This window comes from Trichogramma pretiosum, unplaced genomic scaffold (assembly GCF_000599845.2).
Source record: "Trichogramma pretiosum strain Unisexual culture from Peru unplaced genomic scaffold, Tpre_2.0 scaffold12, whole genome shotgun sequence".
NCBI lineage: Eukaryota > Metazoa > Arthropoda > Insecta > Hymenoptera > Trichogrammatidae > Trichogramma > Trichogramma pretiosum.
Window position 1 is genome coordinate 1,043,910 of NW_019641690.1, and position 19,836 is coordinate 1,063,745.

Here is a 19,836-nt window from a genome sequence, read left to right on the forward strand (position 1 = left end):
CCGCGAACTTTAAAAAACAACCATTGATTCTCACGAAATCCTGGAAAATGTAATAAAATCGAATAATTTTATTCAGTTTTTTAGAAAACTGAGATATTAAAAAATTATGATGACTAAATAAAAATAAGGCAATTCACTTTGTAACACAGAAGGTTTTTATTAAAAATTCTGTTGGTTTATGTACTAAAAATATCAAACAAATAATCACAGAACATCTCTACTGAAAGTTTAGAAAAACAATAATTGGAATAATTTTAAATATTAACAATATTTTTATTCTTGTGAGAAATTTTTTGACCTACTACTATTCCTATAAATGTCTTTTTCCAGCTCTGTATTAAATGCTTTACTTAAAGACTACAATTTAACAACCACAAGCATTCTTAAAACGACAATTGATATCATTCCAATTTGCAATATCAAAAATTGCTTTAACGTAGTCAGGGCGAACATTTTTATATTGCAAATAGTAAGCATGTTCCCACACATCAATGCCAAACAAAGGAATCAGTCCTGTTGTCGCTTGCAATGGATCTTGGTTTGCACAAGTAGCAATTTGGAGTCTCTTATCTTTGGGATTATACCCTAACCAACCCCAACCTGAACCTTGAACAGCAATTGTGGCTTCAGATAATCTTTTTTTCATTTCATCCATACTGGAAAAATCTTTTTCAATCTGTTGCAAGAGACTAGCTGCAATCACAAAATAAACAGTTACATTTTAAAATATTAATAATTTCAAGGTTAACATTTTTAGGTAGATCAAATCTGAATACATACCGTCTGGTTTTCCACCATTTGGAGACAGATTTTGCCAAAATATAGAGTGATTTAAATGACCTCCTCCATTAAATTTAATAGCTGGCTGTAAAGCGATTTGAGCATTTACATCTCCTTTAGCAACTGCTTCATGTAATTTTTCCTCTGCGACATTTAGATTATTGACATATGTAGCATGATGTTTAGTATGGTGCAATTCCATAATCTCAGCACAGATAATGGGTTCTAACGCCCTGTGATCATAAGGCAATTCTGGTAATTTATGCTTCAATCGGATGAGAGTAGTTGAAGGAGCTCGCCTAAAAATATAAAAACAAATTTAGTCTAATGACATTTCACATGTGAAGTCAATTTTCATAGATAAAAGACAAAGATAATTACTGCAAAACAAAAGGTTAGAAATTACATAATATTAACTAACAAGTGTGCGGTAAATATAAAATTTAAAGTTAATACATTAATATCAGTTAAAAGATAGCAACTTACCCTGAGCATGCTAGGATTGCCCGTTTGACAGCAAACATTTTGTTAAAAAAGTAAAAAATTGAACTGACAGGTCTAGAATGGAGACTGGCGATTTCGAGAGCAGCCAATTCAGTTCTAAGTATAGAATGTTATGTATATTTGCCGGTGTCAGAATTGCGACACCATCAAACTCTGATACAGTAACGTGTATAAAGAGTGGCTTCTGGAAATCGCGAACAGGTGCGCGCGCACTTCATTCACGAAGATACTTCATTTCATTTTTCGCAAAATTTATACTTCGTGATTGCAGAATCTCTTACAACGAGCAAACTGTCAAGTTACATACGCGTATTGACGGAATCGAAAGCAAAAACATTGAATGGGTTATGAGATGGCGTTGAAGTAGAATCGTGCGACTATGTTCGTACGCGCAAAATTTGACTTACGATGATGGTGTATGTATTGTAAATAGAAAGAAAAAGAGAAGTCTGGAAAAATTGTAAACATAAACAGAAAATCGAATGACCATTGCTCGCATAACTGAGTGAGAGTCAGGAACGTAAGTTCATCGATTACTGATGACTTGTATTTGTTAACTGAGAATATAGTGTGTGTTGTTTCGTTGCTTTTCTTTAACTGACGTTGCATTTTGAAGCAACAAGTAAAATTTTACAAAATATACACTCGCTCAGAATCGTTAATGTAATTCAAAAAATATTTTAATCTACCATAATGATGGATATGACTGGATCGGCTTCGCAACTGATGCCCAAAGGTACTCGAAGACAATTTTTCCAATGGATTGTGAAGTGGTTTTATGCAAATAGTCCCGACAATGTGAGTAACTTTAAAATCAATTTTTTTTTTATATTTGTATATTTCTATTGGGAGAAATCATCAGGATTGTATCATTACTAGAGCTTTTTTTAAAGCAGAATAACTCGACTTTAATTCGTTTATCAAATAATTATGTAAGAAATAATAATGAGCGAAAAAAAGAATAATAATGAGTTTTGATGAACTAGAATTTATTGAAACCCGACATCTCGACCATCATCTGTTTGCTGCAAGCAGTTGGATTTCAGCTTCGGCAGTTTGAAAAATGCGAGGCTGCAAAAACGGCAAACGAGCCGGTGAAACCCAATAATACCAGGATAACATTGGAGTGTGGCACATCGAAAATGGTAGCCACTCTGGAAATGAACGACGTTGCCTGCGAGTGTCCCAGCGACAGCGACAGGGACAATGCAGATGGTTCGTTTTGGAGCATCACCGGCAGCGGACCAGCAGGTGAAAACAAGGTGAATATTTGATTTTTTTTATCGTTCTACCGACGACTAGCCGTATTGTACCGAGTCATCGCGACACGTGCGCCCGTTGACCACTCAATTATATTACCCTTAAAGTTACACTCGAGCATGAATCACATCGAGGAAACGGGAAGCAACTTATTGCCAGAATTGTCGAAGGAAACGACCTTGTTGGTGCGAGAAATTACCCAGAGGCTGTTCACTATAATCGGCGGCAAGTGCGAACCATGCAACAACGTCGACGAGGTGCCAATGCTGAGTAGCAACCAAAAGCTCAACACGTCGATAGCCAAGAGTACGGAAAAAATGGAGAACCTAACTCGCAGTTACACGGACTACTTTGATTCGCAATTCAAACCTCGGACATTTGTTCCAAACGGCACGGTAGGTGCAATGCACTAACTCATGCACAGTATCATTTCATCGTGATTTGATCGCCGTTTGTTTCATGCCCCGCGAAGAATCTGTTCAATGGGAGACTCGTCACGGCGAGAAGCGTCAACGACGTCGGCAGGGCGACGACGACGGAAATACCGAAACTCACGAGGCAGGGCACTTACGAGCTCGACCCGTCGGCGAACGACAGCTTCGAGGCGAGAAAGTCACCGCCGAGGCCGGCGATCTCGCCACCCTTGAGCCACGCCTTGTCCGAGTCCCTCGGCCAGATATCCATACAGAGCAACGACGAGGAGCTCTTCGGACTGGCCGACTACGTCGTCAAGGCGCACCAAATACTCGACAGAGCGGTCAACTTCATCGCGAAAAAACTACCGAATCAACCGGTCTCCAGCAACATGTCCTTCGCAGGTAGGCAATGAACCGATCACTCCCAATTGTCTCCCAATTGTCATCGCGACAGTCTTAAAACGCGTATGCTCGTGTGTCTTCGCCCAGAGGACCCGGAAGAAACGCCGGAGAATCAGGCCCAGAAAATGGCCAGATTGATGCCGCCGCCTTTGATGAACAGTAGCTTCTGCCTCAGCGCTCCCAGGAGCCTCGGCAAGATTCAGACGAGCGTCGCGCGGACCACCACCACCACCAGCAGTGGCGCAGCCGTGAAGCCTCCTCCGATTCGTCGTGCCGTCTCGGCGATAGCCGGCTCGAAGGTCGCTGCGTCGACGGCAACCGGCACGAGGCGTGTAGCCACGCCACCGACCAAGCCCGGCCCGGTCAGGACCCTCAGCTCTCTTCAGGCCAAGGCCCAAGTCGCGAAGCCGATTATCTCGGGCACGGCCAAGCGCAAATCCGTGACTGGGAACAACAACACTAGTGGCCCTGGTGGCCCATCGGCAATCGGTGAGAGACGCCCGTCCGCTTTTACCTTTTGAAACGTAAATTTAACGATCGAGACTTTGTGAAATTTTTTCAGCTCAACGAACGAATCTGGCGACGAAACCTCCGATCGTTACCAAGCTAGTCGGCACGAAAACTCTGCCGGCCACGGTTACGAACCGAAGTCTTCTCGCTAAAAGGGCCTCGGTATTTGAACAGAAGGCAGCGGCGGCGGCTGCTGGGGGTACTGCCGCGTCAGCTACGGCCAAAATTGGCTCGCCGGCGGTCACGGGGAAAACGGCCTCGCTGCTCAGGCCACCGAGTCACGTAATCGCGTCGAGGCTCAACACTTCCACCGCTTTGGCCAACGGCTCGAAATTCGGCTTTACGGGACTGAAAAAGTGAAGCTGGCTCTACTTGCAGCACTCATAAAATTGCCTAATTTTTAGTGACTCTTTCGCAGTCTTGCTTATTTTTGTTTATGTTTTTATACGCATTAAGTTCGTAAGAATTTTTGTCTACAATTACGTTGAATAGTTTTTAAAAAATTATATTGTTGGTACGAACAATTTTAAAATGATTTAAATTTTTCCATGAAAAAAATCAAAAACTTTTATTTTAACGGTGCAACCAAGCCAGGCCAAAAATCAAATTTTCTGAAACTTTTATTGAACAATCTCCAAAAAAAAAACTACACGGTACCTGTAGAACATTAAAATGTAGGTCAGCGTAGTGCATTTTAGAGAATAAAAGTTCAATAGAAGTTTCAGAAAAAATAATTAAAAATTTGATTTTTGAGCTGGCTTTGCCATCTCCTTGAGTAAAAATTTTGATTTCCTTTCATCGTTTGTTTAACATGATAAATCTTTAAGACGAAACAGTTTTTATCGAAGTAGCATTTTTATTTTTAAAATTAGTACGATAGAATAATATTCTTTATAATAAAGTATTTAAAAAAAAACTGTTCATTGAATAATGTAAAAAACTTACTGTAGAAGAATAAACTATTGGTCTTCATGAAGCAAAGCCAAAAATGTCGTTGTCAACTACGTGAAAGTATAAATTTTCTTCATCTCGATTCAATTGCAATTTTCCGTTAAAAATCGAACATACTTTCAAAATTCATCGATACTCCATTTTGTAACGATTCAATTTACAAAAGTTGTGATTTTTCCATCAACTCTGCAATATGTTCAAACACACTCTCGAAATATCTTGAGCAACTCATTAGAAAGACTTTTAGTTTAAAAATGCAACGGGCTTTTTACGGCTAATCGAAAGTATGCGAGCCCCGAGAGCTCATTGGCATGATTATCAATTGATGGGTTATGGGTTCGTTGCTAATTTGTAAAAAATTACTTAATAAACACCCTCGAAACAAAATTTTAGTGCATTTGAACTTATGCAGGCTTTGGTATTGATACGATTGCCGAACTAAACGTGCGCGAGGAACTATCCAGTTTGCGAGCGAAACGTAGACTATGCCTTAGCGCGGTACGTATTATGTGCAGGACGGAGCAGTGCTCCATACCTATATATATACGTGCCTGCCACTGTTACTGTATATCGTGCACGCGAGAAAGAGAGAGAGAAAGAGAGCTATATAGTCTCTGCGCCAGAGCTCTGCTGCACTCTACAGTCCGAATGCGAGATACCCGAACCCCATCATCCAAAGTCCATGTCAGCTAGAGCGAACCTCGAGTCGTTGAGTCGTTTGGACGTTGACTCGCATTCGCTGCACGCAGTCCACATTTTGTCAAGTACTTGTTGACCTTACACTTGTCTTCGTACGCGAGACCAGTTCGATCACAACCTCGGCCGATAGACTCAAATCCGCGCACTTGCGGTAATTGGACCCTGGGCCGTCTGGTGAAGCGCAACTCGCGCTACGCCAAGCCTTGGCGCGGCATGCCTGCAGCCTAGCATGGATATTGGACAGTCGAGTTTTCTTCAGTCCGGCTTCCACAGCGTACTTATCTTTTCTCGCCGAACGAGACTTTAAGTTCATTGCAGTGTCTCATGGTAAGTTAACCAAGCGCGCGCCACCGTCGCCAATTGCCGTACATTCCCGAACCCGTATACGTCTTATGCTATCTCTTTCGTAAAATATAATTAAAACCAAACCTGTACACACACACACATTCGGCACTTTTGACTTTTAATGTTGTTACCCATGTACAATTGTTAGTACTCACTAATTTGTTCTATTTTATTCTCTTGCTTCTTTTCGTTTATATCACGTCTTATACGAACCAACTGCCTCGATAATACTACCTATATGCAATCTCAATAATCAATCTAAATAATTAATCAACTCACATGCTCTACTACTGATTTCAATTGTATTTCTCTTTTTATCCTACTTAAACATTTATCTACTTACTCAAATAATGTAACACAGTTTTATTTATTCATTTATAGATTTGCTCATGTGTTTCTAAGTGATATATTGATGCTGGGAATTGAGAACACCATACAATTTTTTCTTGCGAACCTTGGTAGTGTACAATAAGTATTATGGCAGAAGAAAACAGTGAAATCAAATCAGCAGGGACGTCTTCACCCAGAAGTGCTCACAGCAATGCCGATGGAAAAACGACCAATTCTAACTCATCTAGAATCAAACTGACAGAACAACAATTGGAAAGCTTCTCTAAGGAAGAATTGATGGCAAAATGGCAGGAGCAGGATTTATATGTGGACTCCTTAGAATCACAGAATTCTTCATTGGAAGGTACTAATGAGATAACTTGAAAGTCTCTCAGTGTCTATTTTACTGACTACTCTTATTAATACTATTGTCAGTATTTCTTACTCCACTGGATTCTTAGATAACTTACCCATTCGAAATAAGCATGAATAAGAGTAATATAGTTTGGGTGTTAGCTTTTGTACTTTTTTACAACTATTATTGTGCATCAGATATTTTATTGAAATTTGTGATCATAAATGGTTATTAATTAGTTAGGTACTTGAAATACAAATTCTAATTGATATTTTTCAATTAGTTGATTGGCGTGTCCAAAGATTTAAGATGATGTGATTACACGTGAATTATTAATTACAAGTGGTCTAAAACATATTGTGAGTCAAATTGTGATAGTGTGGCTGTTGGTCATTTTTTGGTTTACGTGAAAAATGTGGCAAAAAGTTAATTGGTGCTTCTTTTCTTGTGTTTGGAAAGTGGTTAAACAGTACTTGTTTATTTTTTGGTGTTGTGAAAAAAATTCATCAGCCAGTATAAAGAAAGCACCAAATAATATTTATTGGTTCAACAAAATATTTTGTTGAAACTATAATGCATAAACTTCAGAGTTTTTGCTATAACTTTCAATAGATCATTCTAAAATTGAAAAATTCTATAAGATTCTGATTTGTCTCTAAAGCCCGGTTATAAATTGTGAAAAGTAATAGAATATTAAAAAGTGAAGTCATATCATTACAAAAACGAAGAACAAGCCAATTCTGCAACAATCTTTGATTTGAATTCTTTTACAGAACTTTGATATGCAGCCCAAGAATAATCAAGCTTCAACAATAATTAAAAAAAAGTATGCGTTACCTAGAGACGTCAACTGTTTGACATTAAAAAATCACAATTCATCAACATTTGAAATCAAAACTTGAAAAAGTTATTTTAATATATGTTATGAATATATTTATCAACTATAGTATCAAAATGAGTTTTTTCTTAACAATTAGATTAAAGTAACTAGGAAGTTTTGATCATCTGCATTTTCTCCAAATCCAATTTTATATAAATTTTTATTTGAAACTATAATTTAATATTAATAGCTAAGCCTAAGTTTTAGATCGATTTTAAAATTTTTCAAAGCAGTATCTGAACATATAAGTTTATTACTCACTGAATATTAAATAACTAATTTGTAAGATAAATGATTGAAAGTAAGAAATGTTAATGTATTTTTTGTTTATTCTAGGTGATATAAACTCCCTGAGAGAGTCCAATGAAAAGTATAAGCAACAGTATGCAGAAGCCTCGCATAGGGAAAAAGTTTTAGTGAGAAGGCTTACTTCTAAAGAACAAGAAGTTCAAGAATACGTGGTATGTTTATTTTTAAAACTATTGATATTACAAATATCCACTTAATGTCATAATATTATTTTTCAAATTCAGAATCAAATTGCTGAAATCAAAGCTTCACAAGCACCATCTTCTACTACTTTAAGATCAACACTCTTAGACCCAGCTGTAAATATACTTATACAAAAACTACGTCAAGAATTAATTAGCACTAAAGCTAAACTTGAAGATACCCAAAATGAATTAAGTGCTTGGAAATTCACCCCAGATAGGTAAGCATTGAAATATATAATACAAATATTTTTTTGAAATGAAATAAAAATAATTTATTATTTTTACTATTTATAGTAATACTGGTAAGAGATTGATGGCAAAATGCAGATTGCTTTATCAAGAAAATGAAGACTTAGGACGAATGATATCCAGCGGTAGAATAGCTAAACTAGAAAGTGAACTTGCATTACAGAAAAGTTTTGGAGAGGAAGTTAAAAAATCTCAATCTGGTATGTTCTATACAATTTTATTCTTTGAAAATGATAACTTAAAAAGCAGCACATAATTTCTTAAATTTTGATATATTTTATTTTAGAACTTGATGAGTTCATTCAAGATCTTGATGAAGATGTAGAAGGCATGCAAAGCACAATATACTTTTTACAACAAGAGTTGCGGAAAGCTAAAGAATCTGTAACTTTACTTCAACAAGAAAATAATTCGTTGAAAACATCAAGTAGTGAGAATAATTTAACAAATGGTTTATCACCACACACTCCACCTATAAAGAAAGACGAATCAGAAGAGAATGTACACGCAGAAAATATGCTAGCAAAACCTGAAGATAGTGATAGATACAAAGGTGCAAGGACTCCACCTTTACCTGTAGACAATTCTTGTCAAAGTGACCGTGCAAGTGTTGATAATAATGACCAAACAGGACATGAAATTCATCAAACAGAACTTAATGATGAAAGTTCCAGTGATTCTGCAGCTTTGATCATTAAAATAGAAAATGAATTATTGAGTGATCGTGAAGATGAAGATGAAGCAAGGAGCATTAAAAAGAAAGTAAGAACTAAAACTAATAATAAAAGCAGTGGCAAGACAAATGGGGAAGAAGTGAATTCAAGGACAAGGGGAAGGGATAGGGCTAAAAGGGATTTAAGTGCACCAAATAGTGATGAAGAAAAACATGTAAAGAAAAAACGCAAAGAAAATCTCTTATCATCCATGGATTATAATGATGAAGAAGATTCTCTAGTTCTTACTAACGGCGAAATGTTACAAAGTGATCCTGAGTGAAATTAAATTTTGTTTATGTGGCAAGTAATGTTTATGACATTTGAATAAATATTATCAATGGAAGAATTCATGAAATGTGTACATTTACAAAAATAGTGAATTTGTGAATTCAAAATTATCTATTTATAAATTTTTCTTACAGATTTCCTATCAAGTTGACTTGTTTATAGTATTTTTTGATGTCAATAATCATGCTTGACCTATAGATTATGTAATCTACTATTGTTCGGTAAAATAATATTCATAATCGTAATCTGTATAAATATACATAATAATAATAATTATTTATTAATGTTAAATTAAGTGTGAGACATAAATATTTGCTCCGAAAATCGGTTTGAAATTATTTAATTTATTTTCGTGTAATATAAAATTGGAGCTAAAACAAATTATGAACCTGAACAAATGTAACAAACCATATTATTCTTTAATGTGGTTCAAGAAAAAATACCACAGACGATGTATTAATTATTGAAACTGTGACACTTCAAAAGAACAATTCAATCTTGTAATAATTTTTTCACATTTAAAAACTGTATAAAGAGTTTATGAAGTTGTCATATTAAAGAAAACTTAATGTACAATTTTTTTCGTTCATTTTTATGCTACCACCAACACCAAAAATCAAAGTTTCCAAAATCACTGGTTTCATAAATAAGTTGATGGAAAACGAAGACTTTATCTATGAGGTAAGGTGCAAACTGCAAAGGAATGAATAAAAGCCCTGTCAGCTTATTAAAATGTCTATATTTGAGTAAAACAAATGTAAAAGATTTGATTGACATTTTTTTGTTTACATACATTTTACTTTCAGAAATTGCTATATGAGGTTTATAGATTATATAAATAAAAATAATGAAAGTTTCAACATGAGTTATTTTATAATAGAATTTAAAAAAAAACAAGATAACACGTGATTAATTAAAAAAGCATTTAAAATCATTAAAAAAAATGTAAAGTTTCCGAGTATGTTACTATTCAATTAATAATAATTTAAAAAATAGATGTAATTACAGATACTTCAAATGATGCTATGTCAAATGATACAAAAAAGCTTTGTATTAAAAATGTTAATGTTCAAGTACAGTTCGTTGAGAATTCTTTTATGTTATGTTCATTTCAATATCATGGATTTTCAAAATTTTTAATTTTTGATACAAATGAATGAAACCTGAAGGTAATGGGTTTTTTCAAGAAATTGTTTTTTACGAACCTTTTTTAGAAATGTTCCATTTATTTAGTAATTAAATTAATTTTTTACAAATGACTTGAAATGTAAAGGTTTCGAATTCAGTGATTGAAATTTGTGATTTTAATAAAAGGTTAATGTTTGCACTACCATATTAAAATTACAAATTTTCATCAACTATTTCCAATTTATCAACCGTTTAAAAGGGAATTAAGAATTTTTTTTCAACTTTTGCAATCCTTAAAAAGTGAAAACATTTAAGTAACCCAAGTAGCACACTGTACATGACCTAATAATTGAAAAATTTATGGAACTAAAACTAAAATAAGAAATGTCATTAGATATTATATTATTAATGAAAATATTCATTTTAGTGATAGAAAACTTTTAATAATTTTTATAACAAACGTGAGAAATCACCAAATCTTTTCATGAGGTTTTGAAGGACCATTTTTCAATCAAAATAAAAATAAAATATATAATGATTTAGTAGATTAGAAACGTAATAATCTTATTTTCTTTCTTAAATGGTTTGAGAGTAGTAAAAAGATACATATAATACATTCAAGTTGATAAATTTATATTTTTGAAGAAGGCCAATGATATGTAAAAATACATATATTCTATTTACAATACTGTAGAATATAAGCGAAGTAACAGAGATATACACATACTATACATATAATTACAAGTGAGATTTAATGATGTATAGATCTCTTAAAAAAAGTACAATTTTTTAAATTCGATTTTTTAAAATAAATTATATCGATAACTTACAAAATTGTCTATATATTTGCATCATTAATCATTAGTTAATCAATTTAAAATCAAAATGAATCATTCAATAAATAAAAGCTCAACATTTAAATAAAAATAAAAAATACATAGAATTATTAGATTAAACTTACACCAAGAATCTGGTTGACATATATATAGATTATTCTTGTATTTATATGCCGACTGCAACAAGTCTTTTATCCGTTAATCTTATAACGTTGCAAGAAATTTCAATAACACAATATGTAAGTAAACCTTTCACTTAGTCAAAAAAAAATTTTATTTTTTGTAAAAATATAGTTTCTTTTAAATAAAATTTTGTTGAATAACAATCGTAAAGTAGAAAACAAAAATGCAATAAATCAGAATTATTGAATTGCTGGATTTGATTGTGTGCTACAGCAATAATAAACAAAAAAAATTGATTAATGTTACAATCAAACACATAATATAAGAATTTTATCCATACTTATTTATATAAATCTTCATAAAGTTTATTTTGAAACTATTGGGAAACATTCATCTTTTAATTATATGAAAAATATTCATTTCATACTTGTATTTCGTTATTTTATCATGATAAAATGATATATCCACTGTTTATATGTATGTCTTGTAAACATACATTAAAATATTCATGTGCAGAATACACACACTAAAATATGTTCTAATCTGCAAGGCACTCCATACTTATATTACACTTTTAATTTTTTACAATAGAGAAAATCTCTAAATCAATTTTCACCATGTAAGACTATCTAATTGGCATACATAAAATATTCTTGAATAATGAATTGACAAATATGGGGCGTTTCATCATAATACTTTACAATATATTTTTATTTACTATTTTACACTCAAGTGTGGTTGATATTTGATGGATATTGAAAAGCAAAATATTTTTTGTATAGAACATTTTTTATAAAACCAACACTTTTTAGATATAAGGCTCAAACATCTATAATGAAACGTCCAGTATTTGTGAAATTAGACTTATAAAATTTGCGTATTTTCATAATTACGGCTGTCTTTGTTATTGACTTATGGCAAAAGTAATGCAATTATTTAATCCGCAGTACAAACACAAAATGATGAGCTTTGCTTTAAAACAATACTTCACATTATTATATTAATAGTTCATTTTGCAAACAATAGTATTTATTTATATAAATAAAATGTGTCCTTCGATTGCATATGACTGTTATCTTCATTCTTCAAGCTTTGGCTGCTCACTTTAGTATTAGCAAGTTTCACAAGCCTTTGTAATACAATACAATATATAACAAGAAACACTTATCTACCTGAGTGCTTGCACATCACCTTTGTTTGTATAACATCAACAACAACATACATTATCAGCATCTGAGCATTTTTATTATCAATTTTATGTTGAGGAAGATCTTCAACAATAAATACAAGCTTCAATCCGTTTTCTGCTGGTATAATTCTTTTAACGATTTAAGTTCATCCATCAAAGTTTGATTCCTCATTTCAAGTGTACTCACACGATTTTCTAAACACTTTATATATTCTTTTTTTTTTCTTCTACACTCTCGAGCAGCCTCTCTGTATAAAAGTTAAATTATTAATATCTTTTCATGTTCTTGATTGAAAACATCTTAATGTGATTCTGAATTTTTACCTATTTTTCATCAGCCTCTGTTCTCGTTTTCTTGCTGCATCTTCAACAACTACTCCAGGGCCAGTACTAGCTGAAAATTTGCAATATTATTTAATATAAAATAATCATTTGTTGCTTAAATGTTAGTAGAATTTTTAAAAATCTACCTGGTACAAAGAATTGTGCATCTGGACCTTGAGCATATTGTACTATTGTGCCACCTGCTGTTGTTGAATTACTCATATTTAAGGTGTGTAGTCCTGGTACTCCTTCTCCTTGAGCTAATTGTATTGATCCTGCTGGTATAACTAAGAAAGTTGTGAATAAGAACAATAAAAGTGGAATAAGATCAGTTAAGTTTTTAAATTAAAAATTAAGTTTGAACAAGTTTTGTTTACAACTATTAAAGTGAGTAAAAAAATTCAATTAAAAAAATAATCAACTGTTTACGAATATTAGCATCATCAAACATAATATTTTAGCATGGTTTTAAACAGCTGATTGAGCATCTTTCAATTGAATTAGTCAAATTTGAACTCTTTTGTTTCAATTTTTTGTATACTACCGATGTACCCTCAGCTTTCCTTTGAGCAATATTTTATTTGTAATTAGAGTTATTTATCTTTTCTTGCTAATAACATGATCTTTTTCTGTCGAACTTGTATATACAACAAACAAGTGCGGCAGAGAAGACAAGAGAAAACAGTACAGTGATCATACGTAATAAACTCCATATCAAAAGCAAGCTAAGGGTCTTGACTCTCACAAATTCTAGCGCGCAAAAGTCTTGTATAGAAGTCATTAATCCTATGATTATCGCGCACGTTCGATTTTTTTACATTTTCCAGACTTACTCCGCATGTCTAGATCATTCAAAGACGTTTTGCTTCAAAATTATTTAAAACATTTGATTTTTATTTGCAAATTATCAACGTGTAATTTTATTGATATTCAAAATGCCACACCAATCACATTTTCAAAATATAATTAACTAGAAGAATACTATAATTTAAACTTTAAGTTTAATTTTTCATTTTCAATAACTTAATAAATCAAACAAGTGATCATAATTACAAAACATTAAGATAAATAAAATTATGTCAAACAAAAAAAACAAACCTGCAGGATAGGGTAACGAGTGAGAAGATACTTCGCTATCCACATTAGAATCATATTCAGAAGAAGTTTCAATTGGTCGCATACGATTATCTGCAACACCTAATCCTATCCAATTGAATTTTTCCATTTTCTTAATTCATAATATAATCAAGATAAAAAAGTTTTAAACTATAAAATGAACCAAACCAAATTTTACTGATAATGGAACAATTTTTTTCTCTGCCTTGCAATTAATGCAGTCAGATCATACATAAAATAAACTAAAAATCAAACAAGTCAGATGTTAAATATTTAATGTGTAATAATGATCAAATGTGTCATATGTACTAGTATTTTAAGCTTGGTATGGCATTTTGTTCTTAGCAATAGATCCATCCATTTAAATTAAGAACAAGTATACGTTAAAAATTTTAGAAAGCATTACTTAATTCCGTATGAACTGACATGCATTGCTTGCCATAATTTGATAAAAATGGAAAAATTGCTTAAGACTCAACTTTTTAAACTATTTATAGTAAGAATATACTCACCAGTTATTTCTCCACCGCCTAATTCACTTAGTATTTTCCTATATGATGGCCTACGCGATAGCATATCTCTTCTTCTTTTTGGAGATTCTTCTTCAGAGCTACCATCATCATCAGTTTCGACAACCTAGGATAAATTTTTAATTGATTATACAGTAATTTAAATGAATGCTTCTTGCTTTAACATAAAATTAAACTCACTTGTAATGTCTGTAAGCCTCCTTGAGCTGTCTGAATAACAGAGTTGGGTTTGACAAGAATAACATTTCCTTTAGAAAGAGATACAGGTTGTATATTTGTGGCAGTTTGAATAACTGACTGTTGATTTGGTTGAATAACTGATTGGACCTATCAAAAATGAATAAGTTTTACTAAATTGTCAAATTAAAAAATTCTGCTCTGTCATGATTGTTGCAACGTAATAAAAATTAAACAACATATATTTACAAAATTAATACAGCTTGCATTTTATAATTAAATAAATGGAGTTAAACTGAGGTTGTGAATAGTATAAAAATGTTTTTGATAAAAACTTAGCAATATAAATAACATTTTAAAATGATTTTTGCATAAATCTTTTGATGAGCTTTTTGTCAATACTCAATTCAGTTCACAACCTCAATTAATGATACATTTTTTAACTTATAATACCAAGACCAGCATTATGCAAATTATGATGATATCAATAAAATTTTGAAAGAATATGATTGAAGGCCGTAATCAGCTTTTTTGATTTGATAATGTAAGAGTGTGCAAAGCATCAAAAATCGAACTATATAAGTAAATGAAAAGTTGTAAAAAATTGCGAAAAATCGGTAAAAAAAGGGGTCGATTTATAAGCGGCAAGGTGTACAGGTGACAGGTAGTGAAACATTGTCGATGACTCAAGCCTGTCCTGTATACCTGCACTGCGTCGAGTTGCACAATGCTGGTAGAGGCAAGCTGTAGATATTGTTGGGATGATTGTTGTTGTTGTTGTTGCTGATTGTGTATCCTAGCTTGAGACTGTACCGATGTCACGATGTTGGGGGCGGTCTCGCCGCTCTGCGATCCCTGCGCAAGTGGGTCCACAACTGATCCGTTCTCCTCGACCATGCTGTCCATAGCCCGAGGACCCGAAACGCCGCCAGTGCCCTGCAAGATTCATCGTTGCTACATTAGCCTGTTGCTTCCATGCGCGTATTTTTTTTTTTAATCGTCGCGCGTATGTATATAATAACGCCGATGCTTCGCGTGGTACAGAACTATTATAATGCGCGACGATTGCCGATAAGGCGAAACTCGAGAGCAAGCCGAACGAGCGAGACAGAAAACGCTGATATTGCGAGAGCCTGGAACGCTTTACATAAGCCGGCCGAGCAAGACCGATCGAAAGCGAGGGAAAAGAAAGACAGAGAAAGAGAGAGAGATCGCCTAAAAATAGAGTCGCTCGCGGAGTAAACAAGTATAAGTTCGACCATATCATAAGCAATAGGAGATCGCGCGATCAGCGCGTTGTAAGCTGTGCCTGCTGCTGTCAGATAGAGCCTATCCCAATGGGTTGGTCATGAATGATCGATATTTTATCTTTTTACAGATCGCAGAGAAAGTTCAAGGAGACAGTCATTTGTCTGAAAAAGACACGAATATGCTAGGATGCTGCATCAGAGTGAGAAACACGATGCATCGTACCAGTCGTCGTCGTCGACAGTCAGCAAATAAAGTGTCACTCGATAGTGGGTGCACGCACGACTCGAATCAGTCGGTCTGAAGTTTCATACAGTTTCGCGCAATTCACGGCCGTCGGAGTGTGCAGTGCGGAGCAGACGAGCCGCGGGGGTTGCACAGTGAATTAGGCGTGTATAGGGTTGCACACTGCTCGCACGAGTGTGTACACTAGCGAGCAGACTGCAAACGGATCGGCTCACTGAAAGTTCGCGCACGCGGAGCGACGACGATGCGGGCTATACGAGGAAAAAAAAAAAAAAAACAGTGGCCAGCGGCCAGTGTCAGTCGATGGATTATCGCGGCGCGCACTCACGGATGCGAGGGGGTTGCAGCAGCAGCAGCAGCAGCATCGCAACACTACTAGCAGCAACGTGCATAGACGATGCAGTCGAGTGCAGGAGAATCCGACTCGGGGGATAAGCGGCGGCCTCGTGCAGCGCAAGCTCTCAGTGCACGAGTCCTTGGCGGCAGCTTGAACGGCGCGTAGCCGCGATGCAGCTGGGTGCGATCATTATAGGAACGAGCAAAAGTGCATATCGTTTGGAAGGATGGCTCGAGGTAGTCGTTGTCACTCGTCGCACTCGTCACTCGCGGCCGTCTGTCTGTTTGTCAGTCCGTCTCTGTCGCGCTCTCCGTCTCTCTCTGTCGCACTCTGGCGTTGTCGCGCGCGCTCTACGCTTGCTCGTCTTTGGCTCGCTTTCACTAGTAGCTCTTACGGGCCGTTGCGTTTCGCGTTTTCGACTCGAGAGGCAACGTGCACGAGGCGCAGCAGCAACAGCAGTAGCAGCAGCAGCCATGCAGCTTTGCAGCGAGCAGATGCTGCAGGTCCGCCGAGCTCGGCTGGCTATCTCGTCGGCGACGTAGCCTATTATTCGCGTCCAGCTGGGTACTTTACTTACCAGTTACGTACTTTTCTGTAGCGCCGTTGTGCAGCAATCGGAGTGGGCAAGCGGGCAGGTACGTAGCAGCCACGTCAAAACTCCAGTGGCTTCGTCACTGGCGGAGCCCACGACCTCCGACGAGCTGCGCGTCACCAACAAGATGGCCGTGCAAAACTTCGAGGCCCCCCTCCACCTCGACGTGCGAATAATACACACAAACACAGTTCACAGATATGCACACACACTGTCAATCCGCGAGCAGTCACAGGCAGTAGTGAGTAGTTAGCAGTACACTCCTCGCTCCTTGGCACGCAAGCGCTTACACGCACACTAACTCGCGTCGGTCACGATCCGCACTCACACTCGCGGGGGCCGCCGCGACTCGCCGACTTGGGCACGACTGGCGCGATTCAGTAATCAGCTTCGCAGCAGCGGCGCACGAGTATATACACAATATAATAATACACACACGCACGAAAAGTCGGGAGTACGCTACTCTCTCGACGATCCACACGCGCGGAGCAGTAAACTCGACTGATGACGGCACGCACCGAGTCGGAGTCGGCTCGAGACCCACTGTCACTGGCCACTAGCCTACCTATACACACACATATATAGATATAATAAAAAGTTACACGCACAAGCGCGCCAACGATTATGCTTTTCGCAGTTTGGCCTCCTCCTATATAATATGGCTCAACGCACGCTCGAAAAGCCTCTCCGACTGCCTTTCGCGGCTCTTATAGCCCAAAGACGATAGGCGCGCACGCAACGATTCACGCGGCTTTATAATCCGTCTACATCTCGCCGCCGTCGAGATCTTTCGAATTCGAGATTCCAGGCCCAAACGTACCCTTATCTCTCGGCCCGCTCCCGCGCGATACTCCTACGCTCTACAACTGCTGCGAGAAAATACACAGCTGCAAGTTGGCGCTACCGTATTATATATAGGTACGCATACGCTCCATGGACGGGCGAGTGTGCGCTGAAAATTGAAATAATCTCTGCGCTCTGGAGCAACTATACTCGCGCTGGTATATGGCGCGACTGGATGTCATGGACTCGCCGGGCTCAACTTGGACTTGACCGATTTTCGCGAGCCATCGGAAAATTTAGCGCCGCTCGCGTGCTTTCGACCACTCGATAGGATTGTAAGGCTTACCCCGAGCGGCTATACCGATTTTGTGATTTGTTCGCGATTGTTGGCACAGCTCGACAGCTGCTAACGATCTCATTGATAAATATAACAACTCGATATGTCAATCTAAGCAAGCTTCCAATCTGTGCTCGTGTATGTGTAAAAAGATCAGAAGAGAAAGAGAAAAATAAGAATCGATAAGAGCTGGAAAGCTGACAGAGAGCTTATCTGCTTATGATATTTACGCGAGACTCGTGGGTTCGTGGGTGGGCGAGTAGTTTTAATAATTCGAAACTCAACCCTGAGCCCAGCTCGCTTTGGCAAAAGTACTTGCATCGTATGGCCGACCGGAGCTTTTCGATCTCTTACCGATCACCGTAACGATCATCGGTAAAGTTGCTCGAATACATCCTGTTTACAAATTACGCATGAGCGAGTATGCAACGCACGGTAAACGTCATTTGGAACGATCGCTGATTGTCTAACTCCAGCTGTGTGATCGTAATGACGGATCTGAATGTTGATACACATGCCTCGATCTTTCACGAGATAGGAGCGTGCTTCTGTCGAGCAGTTACACAACTGTATACAAGAAAAGCTCCAAGGAGAGCGCAAGGGTTCAAAGTAATTACTCGCCATTTGTATAATATAATACCGGCAAAAGAGAGAAAATTTCGTATACTTTCTCTCGGTGGGATTTGGCTTCGATTTGGAAGAAAGAAACGATAAGTAAAAAGATTGCGCAACGACTCAACAACGAGAGATTAGAATTCGTGGAAAGAAAAGCTCGGCAACGCGACCTTTGGGAAGAATCCCGAGTCAAGAACCGCTCGGAAGAATTCGAAATCTTCGAACGTCAATATTGCTCAATTGGACAGCACGTGGCTCGCTCGCTCAAGCAGTGCTTTTGATCGGATCGCGCTCGAGTAAGGAAGTTGTGATTTCAAAAGATCATTCACTCAAGCAGATTACACATTTTACCCAATTTATTGAAACAACAACAATTCAAGCATAAGAAACAAATTAATTTCAAGTCGAGCTTTAGCTTTGAATCAATTAATCAATAACCCAGCGTCAAATGTGTATAAATTGGCTGGACAATGGCGAGTACCGTCAAAAATTTGGTTCATTCAAAAATACTCGATGTCCATCGAAAATCCCGTAGATGACCATCGAAAGCTCAGGCGTCTAAGCGAAAAAGGCGGTTGTATCAGCGAATAATCGATTTCGCTCGCTGCGTAATAGGAGCGTCGATTGGCATGAGGCAAACGCGCGCCGCGGGCTGCGGCCGCACGAGAGAGACAGAGCGCCGCAAGAAGGGAGAGGTGGCGGTCGCGCGGCGTCGACGGCAGGGGGGCGGCCTGCTGCTGCTGACGTCATGCGATGACGCGCGTCCCGCAAACACATGCACAAATTACAAGACGCCAAGCCGTGTGAGCTCTGTAATGTAACGAACGACGAGTCGACGAGAGATTTTGCGTCTCTCGGCTCGCACGAGCCCGACCAAATACGAAATAACCCTCTCCACGACTCGTATAGTCGTCGTCGTCGTCGACGCAGTCGGGAATCGGCCGTTCGGGACGTATCCGCGTGCACGCCGAGTTTGTACGTCGAGCGATAGCAAAGAAGAGACTTATCGCACCTTCCTCGTAATACATAGCCAGAGTAGTCGACTACGTTCGACTCTCTCTCTCTCTCTCTCTCTC

At 37.1% G+C, this 19,836-nt stretch overlaps 4 protein-coding genes across 16 annotated transcripts; 2 read left to right on the forward strand and 2 right to left on the reverse strand.

The window, feature by feature from the left end:
• Positions 1 to 132: 132 nt before the first annotated feature.
• LOC106649762 (superoxide dismutase [Mn], mitochondrial) lies at positions 133 to 1,601 on the reverse strand. Its single transcript, XM_014367361.2, has 3 exons — positions 1,267 to 1,601; positions 781 to 1,079; positions 133 to 693 (listed from the first exon to the last, which is right to left on the reverse strand). Exons 1-3 carry the CDS (start codon positions 1,302 to 1,304, stop codon positions 365 to 367), a joined length of 666 nt encoding a protein of 221 aa, XP_014222847.1. The 5' UTR covers positions 1,305 to 1,601; the 3' UTR covers positions 133 to 364.
• Positions 1,602 to 1,765: 164 nt separating this feature from the next.
• On the forward strand, positions 1,766 to 4,435 carry LOC106649761. Its single transcript, XM_014367360.2, has 6 exons — positions 1,766 to 2,082; positions 2,271 to 2,546; positions 2,652 to 2,939; positions 3,017 to 3,362; positions 3,450 to 3,851; positions 3,925 to 4,435. The coding sequence occupies exons 1-6, from the start codon at positions 1,978 to 1,980 to the stop codon at positions 4,230 to 4,232; spliced, it is 1,725 nt and encodes a 574-aa protein (XP_014222846.1). The 5' UTR covers positions 1,766 to 1,977; the 3' UTR covers positions 4,233 to 4,435.
• A 936-nt stretch (positions 4,436 to 5,371) lies between these two features.
• Positions 5,372 to 9,755, forward strand: LOC106649780 (pre-mRNA-splicing regulator WTAP). Of its 3 annotated transcripts, none has more exons than XM_014367389.2 (6): positions 5,372 to 5,849; positions 6,249 to 6,561; positions 7,769 to 7,893; positions 7,966 to 8,144; positions 8,221 to 8,375; positions 8,462 to 9,755. In XM_014367389.2, exons 2-6 carry the CDS (start codon positions 6,345 to 6,347, stop codon positions 9,169 to 9,171), a joined length of 1,386 nt encoding a protein of 461 aa, XP_014222875.1. In that variant the 5' UTR covers positions 5,372 to 5,849; positions 6,249 to 6,344; the 3' UTR covers positions 9,172 to 9,755. The 3 variants fall into 3 exon arrangements, with proteins under 3 accessions (XP_014222875.1, XP_014222878.1, XP_014222877.1); XM_014367392.2 differs by lacking the exon at positions 5,372 to 5,849 and adding an exon at positions 5,893 to 6,010; XM_014367391.2 differs by lacking the exon at positions 5,372 to 5,849 and adding an exon at positions 6,019 to 6,169.
• Positions 9,756 to 10,919: 1,164 nt separating this feature from the next.
• On the reverse strand, positions 10,920 to 17,885 carry LOC106649879 (cyclic AMP-responsive element-binding protein 1). Of its 11 annotated transcripts, none has more exons than XM_014367590.2 (8): positions 17,022 to 17,885; positions 15,308 to 15,538; positions 14,606 to 14,752; positions 14,408 to 14,531; positions 13,878 to 13,982; positions 12,926 to 13,066; positions 12,780 to 12,849; positions 10,920 to 12,703 (listed from the first exon to the last, which is right to left on the reverse strand). In XM_014367590.2, the coding sequence occupies exons 2-8, from the start codon at positions 15,506 to 15,508 to the stop codon at positions 12,559 to 12,561; spliced, it is 933 nt and encodes a 310-aa protein (XP_014223076.1). In that variant the 5' UTR covers positions 15,509 to 15,538; positions 17,022 to 17,885; the 3' UTR covers positions 10,920 to 12,558. The 11 variants fall into 11 exon arrangements, with proteins under 11 accessions (XP_014223076.1, XP_014223075.1, XP_014223071.1 ...); XM_014367589.2 differs by having other exon boundaries at positions 17,011 to 17,884; XM_014367585.2 differs by lacking the exon at positions 17,022 to 17,885 and adding an exon at positions 16,828 to 16,991 and having other exon boundaries at positions 12,926 to 13,054.
• Between the last annotated feature and the right edge of the window lie 1,951 nt (positions 17,886 to 19,836).

Bases quoted from the DNA above. Each gene is read 5' to 3' on its own strand.
- LOC106649762 (XM_014367361.2), bottom strand. From the start codon at position 1,304: ATGTTTGCTGTCAAACGGGCAATCCTAGCATGCTCAGG. The intron at 1,080-1,266 runs GTAAGTTGCTAT...TTATATTTTTAG, and splicing joins GCAATCCTAGCATGCTCAGG to GCGAGCTCCTTCAACTACTC. The intron at 694-780 runs GTATGTATTCAG...TTGTGATTGCAG, and splicing joins AAATGGTGGAAAACCAGACG to CTAGTCTCTTGCAACAGATT.
- LOC106649761 (XM_014367360.2), top strand. From the start codon at position 1,978: ATGATGGATATGACTGGATCGGCTTCGCAACTGATGCCCAAAGGTACT. The intron at 2,083-2,270 runs GTGAGTAACTTT...TTGATGAACTAG, and splicing joins ATGCAAATAGTCCCGACAAT to AATTTATTGAAACCCGACAT. The intron at 2,547-2,651 runs GTGAATATTTGA...TTACCCTTAAAG, and splicing joins GACCAGCAGGTGAAAACAAG to TTACACTCGAGCATGAATCA.
- LOC106649780 (XM_014367389.2), top strand. From the start codon at position 6,345: ATGGCAGAAGAAAACAGTGAAATCAAATCAGCAGGGACGTCTTCACCC. The intron at 6,562-7,768 runs GTACTAATGAGA...TGTTTATTCTAG, and splicing joins ACAGAATTCTTCATTGGAAG to GTGATATAAACTCCCTGAGA. The intron at 7,894-7,965 runs GTATGTTTATTT...TTTCAAATTCAG, and splicing joins AAGAAGTTCAAGAATACGTG to AATCAAATTGCTGAAATCAA.
- LOC106649879 (XM_014367583.2), bottom strand. From the start codon at position 16,908: ATGGCTGCTGCTGCTACTGCTGTTGCTGCTGCGCCTCGTGCACGTTGC. The intron at 14,753-15,307 runs GTATACAGGACA...CATTTTTGATAG, and splicing joins TGCAACTCGACGCAGTGCAG to GTCCAATCAGTTATTCAACC. The intron at 12,850-12,925 runs GTAGATTTTTAA...GCAAATTTTCAG, and splicing joins TGCACAATTCTTTGTACCAG to CTAGTACTGGCCCTGGAGTA.